The sequence below is a fragment of the Lycorma delicatula genome, chromosome 11, assembly GCF_047948215.1.
Source record: "Lycorma delicatula isolate Av1 chromosome 11, ASM4794821v1, whole genome shotgun sequence".
NCBI lineage: Eukaryota > Metazoa > Arthropoda > Insecta > Hemiptera > Fulgoridae > Lycorma > Lycorma delicatula.
This window is the reverse complement of record NC_134465.1, coordinates 78,954,126-78,969,883: the sequence shown is the minus strand read 5'-3', so window position 1 is coordinate 78,969,883 and position 15,758 is coordinate 78,954,126. Positions and strand designations below refer to the sequence as shown.

General features: G+C 29.6%; 1 protein-coding gene across 1 annotated transcript in view; it reads right to left on the bottom strand.

Annotated features, from left to right (window-relative positions):
• Nucleotides 1-15,758, bottom strand: part of ENGase (cytosolic endo-beta-N-acetylglucosaminidase) — a 33,552-nt gene that overhangs the window by 16,927 nt on the left and 867 nt on the right. Inside the window, exons 2-4 of the mRNA XM_075378560.1 lie at nt 12,006-12,154; nt 5,312-5,621; nt 417-582 (exon numbers count right to left, since the gene is read on the bottom strand). Coding sequence (XP_075234675.1) covers nt 417-582; nt 5,312-5,621; nt 12,006-12,154 — 625 coding nt within the window. The remainder of the gene's footprint in view (nt 1-416; nt 583-5,311; nt 5,622-12,005; nt 12,155-15,758) is intronic.

Here is a 15,758-nt window from a genome sequence, read left to right as displayed (position 1 = left end):
CAGAACAGACATAGTTTTTTGGCTTTCATGTTAGTTGCATCATGAACTGTGCAGTTGTACTGGTAGGGGTCGAAGGTCAAATTTGTCTTAAAACCAAAATAATCACACCATTGATAAGCAACATGAATAATATCTAGTTTGAAATCAACCCGATAGATTTTCCTACAAGACTTAGTGTTTAATTAGTATTTACATTATTAACCGATTATAAACTTTGAATTTCCAAGTTCACTTGTCGACTAAATTGTTCTGAGTTATTTATCTGATCAGATAAACGAGATATTTTTCACTCACGATCTAGCACATCTTTTTTTAAATTTTAAAATCATTTTTTAATTTCAAGTTTTCACTCTTAAATTCTAACACCTGCTAATAACAATAATAATAATAATAATAATAATAATAATAAGCCTTACTTTATAAGTATTGAACCCCCCTCCTTCAAAACAACCTCTACCAAAAACATCAATTCCAACATAAACATCAAACTGCCTTGCTCCGGCGATAGAACTACATAAAAATAATTCTTCTGGTTTCCACTGATAATTTAAAAATATACCATCACAGACATCAAAAAACTTTCTACAAACAAAATAAAAATTAATTAAATAAACAAGTAAACTTCAGATATAAAAACATGAAACTATCAATAACAGATTTAATACATTCATTCAGTAATTCCCAATTATATTTCAATATAACAGGACTTATCAGAATAAGCAGTAACCATAATCAATTATTTTATAACAGAAAAATAAATTAATATGTTGCTTTGGGATACTATCTCTTTCATTCTAATTTGTCGCTGTGATGTATGTAAGCATCTACCATACTTAAGTCAGATACTTTAAGCAAGTCAGATTACTGTCTCTAAATAATTGTTATTAAATGCTGTTAAAATACTATTTAGTCAAACCCTATGAAGAAGTTACAAATACTGCCTACTTCTAATAATTATTTAATTATATAATGTGCAATTAAATGGAAGAAGAGAAAACTGGAACTCATTTCACTCCTCACATTCCTTAGTATGCAGCATAGAATGTTTATTATACAAAGTGTCCCACAAAGAAATGGAGAAACTTTCAGGGCATGTTCTACTGGTGAAAATAATGAGAATATATCACATAAATATAGGTCTGGAAATGCTTTGTTTTTTAGTTACGAAAGATTTCACCCGGATTTCAGCTCTTCTAATAAAAAGAACCCTAGTCTAATTTAACCCTTAGTATAATTTTTGGGACCCAAATTAAGTTGTAAAGTTGATGGTTTCTTAAGTAATTTGAGCTGGGGAAATAGAATAAAGCAGGTCCCAGTACTGTAACTCCAGTAGTATTTAAGATAACTGACGTAAACACAAAATTTGGTGTCAAAAAATAAGTTTTTTTAGGATTGTAGTACAACAGCTTTGTTAAATGAGAAATAAATGTAGAAAATTTAGTAACAAAACTTGTAGAGAATTTAATTATCAAGAAAATTAATGTAAATACAGCAAATAAAAGGTAATGAAAACTTCTATAGATTGGTTTTTTATTGAAGCAAAATAGGCAAAATAGGCAAAAAAGAAGACAGAAAATTGAATTATTCTTTCTGTACCTAATATCATTCTTCAGTGTATCAGCATTTATGAACGACAGTCATTTCCAACGAGTTCGTTTTCTGTTGAACGCCAAGTAAATCATCATGTTAATGATGACCATCATGCGATTCAGCAAATTCAGCACAGCCAGGCACTAGGACAAGGTGAGTTTCATGTCATTTTGGTTTGTCACAAAACAAAGTGTGGTGCATTCTATGGAAAAAAAATCTATATCCATTCTGCCTGCAGAAGATTCAAAATTTGCACTCAACAGAATACTCCCAACAGTTAAACTTCTGTCACTGGCTTCTAGAAAAGAGTGATAAGGTAAATTCAATTTTATTTACTAATGAAGCAACTTTTATGAGAAACCGAGTCTTCAATTCTGAAAATAGTCATTCGTGGAGTGAAGACAATCCACATGGTAAAGTAGAAACTGGTTTCCAACATAGGTTTCACATTAATGTTTGATGTGGTATCATTAATTATGACAATTCTGGGACCATTTGTTTTCAATGAAAACCTTATGGGAGCATATGTTAATTTCTGGCAAAATAATTTACGAGTTCTTTTGGAGAATGTAACAAACTAGATCGCAAATGATTTTCTAGTACATTGGTGTAAAACCAGATTTTTTTTAGTAACTAGAAATCACTTGAATACTAATATCTTAAACTTTAAACTAGATTGGACGTAGTGAACCAATCGACTGGCCACCATAATCGCCTGACTTAATGCCACTAAATTACTTCATTTGGGGCCATATGAAAACAGTAGTATACCCACAAAATGTTTATACTAAAGAAAAGTTACCGATTAAAATATGAAATGCTATTGAATTTATACGAAACGATCCTGAGATGATACAGAAAGCCACGAGAAATATTTTACATCGGGCAGATTGCTGTGTACATTGTAAAGGAGAGAATTTTGAACAATTACTTTAACTGAGGTTTGTTATTGTTATCATTTCATTATTTTATTTTTCTGTTCTGCTACATTAAAAATAATGTTCATTACGTGCAGAAAGTATAATACAGTTTTCTGTCTATTTTTTGTCTCTTTTACTTCAATCAAAAATTGATTTTTAAAAAAGTCTATTTACATTTTATTGGCTGTATTTACATTAATTTTCTCAGAATTAAATTCTCTACAAATTTTATTACTAAATTTTCCGCATTTATTAGTCATTTAACAAAGCTATTGTACTACAAACTTAAAAAAAAAATTGTTTTTCAACAACAAATTTTGTGTTTACGTCAAGATATCTTAAAAACTACTGGAGTTACAGTTTTGGAACCTGTTTTATCCTACTTTGCAGCTCAAATTACATAAGAAACCACTAACTTTACTCCTTGATTTGGGTCCCAAAGATTACAGTAGGGCTTACTCTTATTAGAAAAGTTGAAATCCAGATGAGATCATTCACTATCTGTAACTCGAAAACAAAACGTTTCCAGATCTATGTTTATGTGAACCATTTTCATTATTTTCACCGGTAGAACGTTTCCTAAACTTTCTCTATTTCTTCATGGGACACTGTATTTAAGAAAAATTGTTTCACTGGCATTTTTTGGTGATTATCAATACCTTATATTACACTGCCTATAACAGAACCTGTTATAGTTCACCTATTTGCTATTTTGGTATGTTCTTAGATTGTTTTTTGAAAGTAAATTATTTATTGCATACTACACAATGAGTTTCAATAAACAGTGGATAGTTATGTATACATCAACAATCATATACAGATAATAAAAAATTCTGATGTGGACACCACATGATTTCCTTGTACGCTTATTAAATTACATATACACATTTTTTACTGATCTTCATTTAAACTTATTTTATTTGGAAGTGAGATACAATCCTCCAATTCTTTAATAACGTGGACGGTTATACAATTGCTGAAATATAAGTTTTTATTAACATCAAATATTTCTACAGTAATTAATTCAACAATCTTACATGAAAAATTAGGATAGAGTAAAAGAACCTTTATTACTCGTATTACTATCAGTATTATTCTTATCTTCATGAGTTACTGATAGACAAAAGTTTCCGATTTCTGGTGTGTCGTATAAATGAAAGTTAATAATAATAATTAAACTATTCTGTTTAGTGAATTCCTGTATAATGATTACATGTGTTAATTTCGACCTTACGGTGTAAAACATTGTTTTCATTATTGTATTATTTAGTGAATAATCAAAAATGAAAAAGAAACAATCATATGGGAAAAAGAAACATAACATGAAGAAATATATCTAAAAAAAGATAAGAAGATGAATATGAAGAGGATGAAAATGTTAAGAACAAGGGAAGAACAAAAAAATTAAGAGATGATAAATATAAAGAGGAAAAAAGTTAAAACCCAAGAAAGAATAAAAAGATTAAGAGAAAATTATAAATATAAAGAGGAAGAAAATGTCAAAACCAAAGAAAGAATAACTAGATTAAGAGGATGATGAATATAAAGAGAGAAAATTTGAAAACTAGAGAATGTGTACACAAAAATTAAAATCAGAAGAATTATATCAAACCAAAGGGCGATTGACTGACATCAAAACATAAATAAACAAAATGATTATCAACACCAACTTACGGAGAATACTGTCAAACAATATCAGAGGAGTAATGAACTAAACAGATAAGAATTTTTTGCAATTTATTAAAGATCGGGCATGTATGCCTCAGTGTATATGTTGTTCTTGTGAGGGTCTACTTTTTAAGTTACTGTAGTTAACTTTAATATAGACAGTTAAATAAAATTAAACTAGAAAATCCAAATATAATACGATTCTAAATCATAATTTTCAATTAATATTAAATAATCAGATATTTCACCAAATCTATTACATATACACATATGTAATAATGCCTATTAAATTACATATACACATTTTTAAAAGTACATAAAATTTTATTTCACTAATAACTTCTGATTTTTTTTCATATTTTTTTTTTTTTGTTATTATTGAATAATTATTGTAAATTTGTTTTTACAATCACGGGTTAAAAATGATTAATAAATCAATATATTTAAACTTAAAAAAAAAAGTTAAAATTAATTTTAAAAAATAGAGATGAAGTATGATTTGAACCGAATGCTTTCCCCTTATAAGTCCAGATATTTCATTAATTAAAATTTTATTTGGCTATAAATCAGGAACCAATGAAAATAAGTACCACTTATTATGTATCGTAGAGAAGCTCTCAATAAGGATTTATTACTGCAGTTAAAAAATAGTCCAAAATCCACTTTTTGGATTTTGGGCTTTTTTGGACACTTTTGATTCAGTCGACTGCAATCAAAAGGGGAGGTGCATAACTAGATGTTACAAAAATCCAAAATCTCAATGGCTAATCTACTATGGCTAATCGTTTTTGAGTTATGTGAGATACGTACTTACACAAGTACATACATACATACATACAAACATCAGGTCGAAACTAGTCAAAGTGGAATCAGGGATGGTCAAAATGCATATTTCTGTTGAAATCTGAAAACTGAAATTTTTCACAATCACAATCCTTCCTTTACTTCGTACAAGGAAAATAACGTGTACTGATATTAAAAGTTTCTCTCTCTCTCTACATATATATATAGATGCAAGTGATACCCTCTCCAAAGAAAAACAATACAGTTAGACACATTACAATTAGATAGCAATATTAATTTCTTAAAAAATAATAAGTAAAAAAAAATAAGATAAAATAAAGAAAACTAACTTATTAAGACCGTTGAGTTTATTTTGCCATTTTAATTTACCAGACGGATAAATAATTGAATCATACCAAATAACAAACGTCTCATGTGAACAACAATCTCTCAGTTTTTCTTTTAATCGTCTAATAAAATGCACCATTTGGTCAGCAGCATTATATGGAAGTTTATTTTCAATATTCAAGAAATATCCATCAAAATGGTAATAATTACAAATTTCAACTAGCTGATTAATAACATCTCTCATCAAATCAGTATCATCAATAATTTTTTCCCACATTTCTTCTCCGCTGTCATTTTCAGTAATAAAGGTTCCTAAATTTAAAAACAAAAAAAAATATACCAGGTTTGATCAAAAAATAAAGATTTTTTTTAATTATGGGCACTATCTTTTTTTTAATAGAGTTCATCTTTTTCCCCACACAATGGTAGCACTATGTAATGGATGTCAGTATTTTCAGACATATTAAAGGTGCAATTCAAATTTGGCAGCCGAGTTACTAGGATGTATTTTATTAAGAGTGGCGATCTACTTTGTTTGAAAATGACAGAATGAAAGATATGTATTAAAAATGGAATAAAGTGCAGTGAAGTGGATAAGATTTAAGAAAAGCCTTTTGCCAAAGATGTTATACAGTCACCAAGGACTAATAAATAATACGTTTCAAGAAGGCTGTGAAGTTTTAAAGGTGACAAAAGGAACAACTTCATGCATCAACTACCAATGAAAATACTAAATAAAGGCCACTACGATTGATAATCATTAAAATCACCATTAGAGAAGCCGATTAGGAGGTGGGAATATCTCATGGTTTATGTGAAACAATTTTGAGTGATATTTTGAGTATGAAATAAGTAACAGCATAATTTGTTCAAAATGTTGAATTTTCAACAAAAACAATTCCTATGATTATGACACTGAAACAAAGATCCGATCATTCTGATAAAATATTCCTGTAAACCAAGATTGAAAAAGATTTAATTTTGATTAAATTAAAATTGGTAACATCTTGGCCTTTCATATGGAGGTCCCGGGTTTGAATCCCAGTCAAGCGTGTCAGACACGCTAAAAATCATTCATCTCATTCTCTGAAGCAATTCTAACAGAGGTCACAAAGGTTAAAAAAAAAGATTGAAAAGAGCACAAGTTTGATCAAATTTAAGAATTCTTCTTACAGTTTCTTTGATATTACAATAGCATCATTCATTAAGAATTCTTAATGTAAGGTGTTACAGTCAACATCAATACTTAGCAGTTTTACGCTGTTTACATGAAGTAATCTAAAAAAAATCAAATACAAATGTAGCAAATAATTCTTGAATTCTGTACCACAACAGCATTCTATTCACACTTCACTATTAAGTTATCATTATTTAACCAAAATTAACACCATACTAATTCCACAGCCTTTGTATTCCCAGATATGGCAACCTATGACTTTTTTTTGTTACCGCTTATTAAGAGAACATTAGAAGAATGATTTGCAACAGTTGATATGAAGAAAAAATAGATCAAAGAATGCTTTCCACAAATGCTTTGAGGATTAGGAGAAATGCTGGCATAACTTCCACAATTCTGTGGGTCTACTTTGAAGGAGGACAATATCAACAAAGAAAAATTTGTTAAATTCTTTTTGATAAAAATTAAAATTTTTATTTTTTGATCACACCTCATATATAAACATATATAATTTCATATAAAGCATTAAATACTACAAATATTGCAATAAAGTTGTATATCATCATAAAGAAAATGAGTTAAATTACAAGCAGTGCTTTGTTTTAGTCTGAAATACTATTATAATGTCTAACTCAATTTACTGCATTTCTAATTTAGATCCAGTTAATGAGTGATTGTTTAGCGATCACTACTTCATCAGACAAGTTTTATATTATTAAAAAATAGAAATCTTTGTTCAGGAAAAATCAAAGACATATCTGTCTTTTTAACTAATCTGATAAAACCGAATATTATCTACTGCTAAACTGCAACTATTGGTGATTTTTGTCAATTTGTCTGAATTTGTCAATTTTTTATCACCGTTTGAATTTCATTTAAATTTACGCTAATATATATAAATAGCTAAATTTCTACATATCTACAAAACTTAGAGAATGTCAATTTACATGATATATTACACGCTCCTAATGTTCTTTTGTGGATGAGATATGTGGATGACATACTTGTGATATTTACTTCTAACGTCGCATTAAATAAATATTATACAAGCTAAATTTGTTTGATGATAGATTAGATTTACTATGAAGACCAACAATGACAAGACAATACATTTTTTGGAAATAAACATAAAAATTAATAATAACCAGATTGAAACAAGCGTATACAGAAAACCAACCAATAATAATACAATCATCATCCATATGAATTCAAATAACCCGTGGTTGCATAAAAGAAACACTTACTACGCTATGATACATAGAGCTATGGTTTATTCACATAATAATAAATTACTTTTAAATAATGAAGTAGAACATATAAGGAGTATAGCTTTGCAAAATGGCTACGATAAATCTTTTGTTAATAGTATTTAGAAACGATATTTGAATAAGAAATATAACAAAAACACTATCCTTGTTCCAATAAATGAATCTAAGAATTACAGTAAAAGTTACATTTTATACAGCTATGTGAACGAACACAAATATAACATAGTGAACATTTATATTAAGGAAAATTATACAATCGCGTACAAACCAGCCAATAATGTTTCAACAAGATTCTTTAATTATAACTCAACCTACGTCTTTGACAAATTCAACATGAGCGGCATATATAGTGTTAGGTGCACAGACTGTGATGCATCTAATATATATTGGAAAAACCGATAGATTGTTTCAGGTAAGGATCTCAGAACATCTGCGGATGTTCAAGAATATGAAATGTTTTTCAAAAATGGTGGATCACTTGATTCCGAATAAACATATAATTATAAACTTGGCAGATAATCTTGAGATGTTAAAAGTTTGTAATGTTAAAAATAAACTAAAAAATTTAGAGAAATACTACATTTATAAATATAAGAACTTCAATTTGGTGAACCATCAAACACATTTTGAAAACGGCGATCTATTTAAATTGGCTATAACATCTGCACACTGAGATCTGTTTTTAACATCTGGTTACAATTTTAATTAGGTTTAGCTTAGCAACCCATTACCTAATATTTTATTAATTGTGTTAACAAGTGATGATGGATATGGAGGTTCTGGAAAGGCCTTATTGAATAAAAAAAGAAGATTTTAACACTTAAAGGTGAGATCAGTCTTATTTTTTTATATATGTTTGTACATGGTGGTTCTTGACCTATAAATAATAAATAAATATATGCTAATTGAATTTATATATTTCATTCTAAAGTCAACTACTGCTACATATTTTATTAAATAAATAACCTTCTTTAATTAATTGACATCTATGGTAAATGTGGTGAACATTTTATATTATTTCATAACACTAATATAAGAAAGAGACAAGTGCCATCAAAAAAATAAAAACCATTTGTACATAACTTGCACAGATGACTTAACACAATTTAAAATTGGTAAATAAATATTTTTTTATAAATTCAAGCTAATAATATTTTGCAATTGAAGATATTTTATTGTTTTTCTGAGTATTTACAAAAACCAAAAAAAAAAATTAGAAAATCCTGTAAGAAAAATTCATGTTCCATAAATTTCTCAACAGCATAAGAAAGTATGAAAATGCAAACAGCGGTCTTGAACTTCTTGATGAATATAAGCAAGAGAACAATGAATATCATAATTGCATTGTCTATCATCTTAATTAGTTCAAAACATATGTTGATATCTGATATCTAGATGCCACTGTCTTGTGTTCCCACTTCAATCTTCAATAGGTTTCTTTATAACTCAATCAAAAGAGAGGTAGACCCTCAGGCTCTTCTGGGTCTCTTATCTTTTTGTGATGTGGGATCCAGTCCATTGTCTGTTTAAGTAATCGATCGTTGTTACACCTACCTGAGAAGTACAATGCAATGGGGTTTTATCTATATTTAAAGTTAGATGGTTACAACAATCCATTCGGTGAATAATATTTTGAACTGTTAAAGTATAACTTTTAAATATCTTTAGATACTTAACTTTGGATATAGATTAACTGTATCACCAGCAAAGAGGATAGCAACAAGTAGTTCAAGTTTTTGGGGAGGATTAATGAACAATAAAAAAAGAAAGGGATCAAGATCACTTCCCCATGGCATTTCACATTCTACAACGTGAAATTAAGATTTATATATATATATATATATATATATATATATATATATATTCTTGTCAAAAGATGAAACTTCAAAGTGCCTGTATATGATCGGTAAGGTATAACAACAAATTATAATTGGCTACACCGATACCTAGCTATTATATTTTTACATAAGTAAGAAATGTCCAACTAAATTGAATACTTTTGAGATCATAAAAGATTTTAGATGAAATCTCTTTTCTATCTACACTGCAATAACAAACAAATTAATCTGAACGGGAATTTTTGTTGTGTTATAGAAAATTTTCATTCTGTGGCAGACTGTTTGGTGTTTCAGGTTATGTTGTTAGTTCATATACAAACAGAATTAGTGGTTTTTGTGCTTTTATAATTCATTGTCAATTAGTTTTTGATGACCTTCTAGTTAATACAATGGACCCATCAAGTTGGTCTAGTGGTGAACACGTCTTCGCAAATCAGCTGATTTCGAAGTCGAGAGTTCCAACATTCAAATCCTAGTAGACAGTTACTTTTATACAGATTTACGGATTTGAATACTAGATCGCGGATACCAGTGTTCTTTGGTGGTTGGGATTCAATTAACCACACATCTCAGAAATGGTCAACCTAAAACTGTACAAGACTACACTTCACTTACACTCATATGTATCATCCTCATTCATCCTCTGAAGTAATACCTGACGATGATTCCCAAAGGCTAAACAGGAAAAAGAAAAGTTAATATGCTGGATATAACCCCAAGAAAGCGATCAAAATTTGTTGCTCTGTCCCAATACACACAAATGACTCAAAGACTGATTGCCAGTGAGTGTATTGTCAGGTTAGGTACTGTAAATGAAATCATGAAAACGTTTAAGAAAAATGGTTCTGTCTCTCCAAAGAGAAAAGGAAAATGTGGACGGAAAAAGAAAACCAGTAAAATTGATCCACGATTGTTGGCTGTTGACATTAATAGGGACTTGAGAGCCGGTGAGACAATGTTTCTGATATGACAGTTCATAGAAGACTGTTGGCAGTGGGAAGGATTACTAGGAAATTTAAAAAGAAGTAGTTACCGACACAGGTTATGAAGACAAAAAGATTTGAACGGGCAAAGGAATGTAAAGAATGGACTATTGAAATGTGAAAAAAAATTGTTTTTCCAGACGAGACTCATTTTTTTCCAAGGGAGAGAGTAGCCCATATTCGTAAGTGAGCAGATGAGAATACTACTACATTAGGACATTTGCAACAACCTCCCAAACATCCAGCCAAAAAGATGTTTTGGGGATGTTTTACACATGAAGGCCAGGAGCACTTATGACTGTGGATGGAATGATGAAATCTGACTGATACATTAACATATGCCACAGAAAAATAGTCCCACTTATGCAGAAGAACCCAAAGCTCATTTTACAACAGGACCTTACACCTCACCACACACCAAAGAAAGCAAAAGAGTTTTTCAAAGACCAAAAAATTTGAGTGCTCTCATGGCCAGCGAACTCCCCCGACCAGAATCCGATTGAAAATTTATGGGCCACTAAAGGAAGACTTGAAAAAATGAATTGTAGCACAAAAACTGATCAGTTTTTGTGGACATACACACACAATTTTCTACGGGCGTAGAGGTCGTGAATGGATGATGTGAGAACTGTTGCAGATCCAGTAGCTATCATTCTGACTATTACCGTATCCAATCCTCATCCTGAACAAATTGATTCAACTGTTGACAGTAGTGGAGCCAAGTAGCATAATCAATTGGGTGTAATTCATGTGATACAAGAATTCAGTATGGCTTTAAGTTAAGAAGCCAGGTAGCTTTAAAGACATTCCTTTTTGTTGTGCAAGTTTTCGTAATGATTTGTCAGGCGAGTTTAAAAAGCTTAACCTAACATCTTCTAATGTATTATCATTAAGTACTGAACGTTTCCAGCTATGTCAGATTGCCTGTATAGTTCTTTACCAAACAATGAACTGAAGATTTATTTGGTGCATATTATTGCCTGGGAACTGCAATTGAAAAGCTTCTTGGCACAAAACAAAAGATTTAGATATTAAATAATTTTCCACTATAAAAATCCTTTCTTTCGTATTCAAAATCATTTCTTCTTAAAAAAGACCACAGATAACCAAAAATAACTAACTGTTCACAAAAAGAAATAAAAGATTATATCAACTGATTATAAAACAACAAAGATATATGCTGCCAACCTCATCATCCGAAATTATGTATTAACTTTTCTAAAAAGTACTTTGCTTGGGTTGCATTTCAAAACAAACAGCCAATATAAATATTTACTCCTGCTAACTCAAACTGAGTTGGTAGTTCATTCAAAAATGAGAAAGGAATACATTTAACTGCAAATCATTCTACCAGACTACCAATGGAATATACACTGCATATTTAATGAAGTAGATGTATATTTTTTATTTAATAAAGATATAATTCTTACCTAACACACTTACTCCATTACGATGACCTGCATTCAACCAACCCAGAGGAGGAATAGTTACTAAATTGTGACTAAAATATATAAATGTATCGATTCCAGACCAATGAAAGAATGTGTACGCCTCATGATTTGTATTACCCATTGGAAATCTATAAAACACAAAAATAAATATGATACTAAAACATTAGTTATGACTACCAATTTAAAGTGTGTTGATTTTTCCTTAAAAAATCAAAGCATCTTTGATATAAATTCCAATTTAGTTTAATCATCATGAGACCAGAAAAATATTATTTTAAAACCACACTTAATGAACACATTGAATAACATAATTAAATTAATTATTATTAAATTTAATTATAAATTAAAAATTTATAATTAATTCAACAAAAATATTATTGTATACTCATATAAATACTGAATAAGCAACTTAAAACAAAACAACTAAAAACCAAATACAGTTGTGGCATGTAACACCTTATAAATAAAATAAAAAATGAAAATTTTATATTTACATTAAAAAAAAAATAATTAAATTTGTAAAATTTCTGTATTTACATTAGCAAAAATTTACATATTTACCATATTTTTACAAAAGATGTTTGAAGTGAGTACCCTACACAGTAATGCAGAACGAGTGATGATCATACTGAGTCACTTGACACAACACATTAAATGCCATCGATTTCTTCTTGAATGCTCACCTTCAGTTCACTGATAGTGTGAGGATTTGATTTATAAACTCTATCCATCAAATAGTTGCAAACGAAAAAATCTTAACTAGACAAATCTGGGAAACACAGATGCCAGCGCTCCACAGTTCATTCTTCTGTAAAAACCACATGAACGCTTGCTATTGAATCATTTGATGTGTGACATTACTCTGTCTTATTGGAAGTAGTTGAATTCTTTTTCATGATTTGTTACCTGAACATAGAATTCTTAAAACATTTTACAGTACATTTCTGTACTGACAGTCTAATAAAAAATACTGGCCCTTATTATACAATTATCAGAACAGCACACCATAAACCAATCATAAAATGGATATTGTAAAATGTTGGGCATATTTAAAAGCAGCATTAAAGGTGACCACAAATAACTGCAGTTCAAACCAGATTGATTCGTTTTTAACATTGCTATGTGCAGATCTTAAAAATATTAGGAAATGCCATTAGTTTGTGCGTGAATAGGATATTTGATAGTTCATTCAATAACCTATGTCCGTCTACTTGAATGAATTAGAAATTTTTATACTGTTTGAATGTGGAGAGATCTCTTTGTATTTAAATGTTCTACATGTAAAATTTTTATGCTGTAGTTAAGTTTATATGAAAAGTGTGACATTTCCATGAACATATTTCCAAACGATAATTGAGTGTGGGTATATATATATATATATATATATATATATATACTTACACGCATGGGCGTGTGCGCATGCACACACACAAGGTCTATAAATAAAGTAATGACTAGTTTTTTTGGCAGCCAAAGTGACAACTCTTTTAATTACTAGTAAACATATGGCTATATGAACAGCTAATTCATATTACGTATCAATATTTTTAGTCTATTGTTGCCACGTGAGACGAAAAAAAACTTTTCATGAAACAAGTTTTTGTTGTGCGTTACAAAAATGAGAGATACTAATTATGAGCAGCATTGTGCAATCAAGTTTTGTGTTAAACTCTGTGAGAATGCTACTGAAACTTTTTCAAAATTGAAAAGGGCAATATGGAGATGATACTCTGTTACGAGTCCAAGTTTTTAGGTGGTTTAAAGCATTATCAGATGGCCAAGAATCCATTGTGGACAATCCACACTCTGGAAGACCGTTAACATCAAAAAGTGACAACAATGTTGAGTGAATCAGAGACTTGATACAGTACAACCAGCGATTAACTGTCAAAATGATTGCAGAACAATTGAAGTTGAACCAAACCACAGTCCATGAAATTTGACAAATGAATTGGACATGAAAAAAGTTTGTGCAAAATTGGTCTCAAAAAATCTCACTGTTGAACAGAAAAATAACACGGTGGAAGTGTGCTGCAATCTTCTAGGGTGAATTGAAACTGATCCTGATTTTCTAAAAAATGTTATTACTGGTGATGAATCTTGGATATTTGAACAACCCAGAAACAAAACACCAGAGCAAGGAGTGGCACACTTCAAACTCAAAGTCCTACAAAAGCAAAAATGAGCAAATCAAAAATCAAAACAATGCTAATTTGTATCTTCAATAATAATGGCATTGTATATAAGTTGTTTTTGCCTATAGAAAAGAGTTGCCAGCATGAAACCAGCCATCAAAGACAACTGGACGCCACATCATGACATTGCACCTTGTCATACTGCACTCTGAATTAATGGGTTTTTAGTAAAGAAAAACGTTCCTGTAGTCCTCTACCACCTTATTCACCTGACTTGAGTCCCTGCAACTTTTTCCTGTTCCCGATTTTAAAAACACCATTTTGGAACAGTAGAACACAGAAAAAAAAAATCTAACCGACCATCTGTAGGATATTCCAGTTTCTGAGTTTCAACACTGTTATGAAAAGTGGGAAAACTGTTTGAAGCGTTGTGTGGCTTCCCAAGGGAACTATTTCAAAGGTCATAGAATCCATGTATAATTGGATTGTAAATAAAAAATTTTGCTGAACCAGTCTCATTACTTTATTTACAGACCTCGTATGTGCTTTGTATCTGAGATGAACATTCTTCCAATCTGTCAGATGAATTTAGTATAATAGTTAGAAGTTAAGCAACTAAGCATTACAACTAAACCTAATTAGATAGAATGCTCTAACTGAAAATTTCAAAGATGGAAAATTATTATACAGTTATAAACGCAAAAATACAAAAGCAATCGTGCAATAACACAATCAACATTCACCACCAACCTCACAGAAACAGATTAAAGATACACCATTATTAAAAAAACATGGATATTCTACATAAATGTCATGAAATAAACATAGAAAAATATAACATGAATATTCAGACATAAACTAAGATTAACAGGCAAATTTTAAATCATTCTTCTCTGCTATATAAGTCTCAGACTCAGCAAAATCTTCTAGTAATAACGTTGATACTGCAGTGCAAGCTTTTGACATTAGTGTCACTGAAGCATATTAGAAATGCATACATTCAAAGTAAAATATACATTTTAAAAAAATGATTTGGTCATACATAAAAAAAATCAATCAATAAAAATTTCAATCGGTGAAAATTTTACTTTTTTATTTCATTAGGCGTTTTAATGCTGTGATATTTTTTTATAAATTTTCACTACTAACCAACACAGAATTATAAATCACAATAGAATTAAAATAAATCCTTTATTGTAATAGGTAGATAATATACACATCGTTTAGTCAGGAAAGATTAAAAAAAGACCATCAATAATGGGAAATAATAGTAAAACCTTGATCAAAGATGCATAAAAAACACACAATTATAAAATAAAAGATAGGTGTTAAAATCCACATTAATTTAAAATATAAAAGTGTGAGAAATAATATTAAAATAAATATATGAAAATATTAAACAGTACAGCAGACATTTAAAAAAATATTTGGGCACATTTATATATATTCACATTAATCAGAGTTGAAGAAAATTATTTTTTTATTTCAAAAATTCCCTCGGCATATTAATATTGTTTCTATAAAAGAAAACCTCTTAATTGTATTTTAAATAAATTTTGCCTATAAATGAACTTTCATAAGAACTATTATTTTTAGC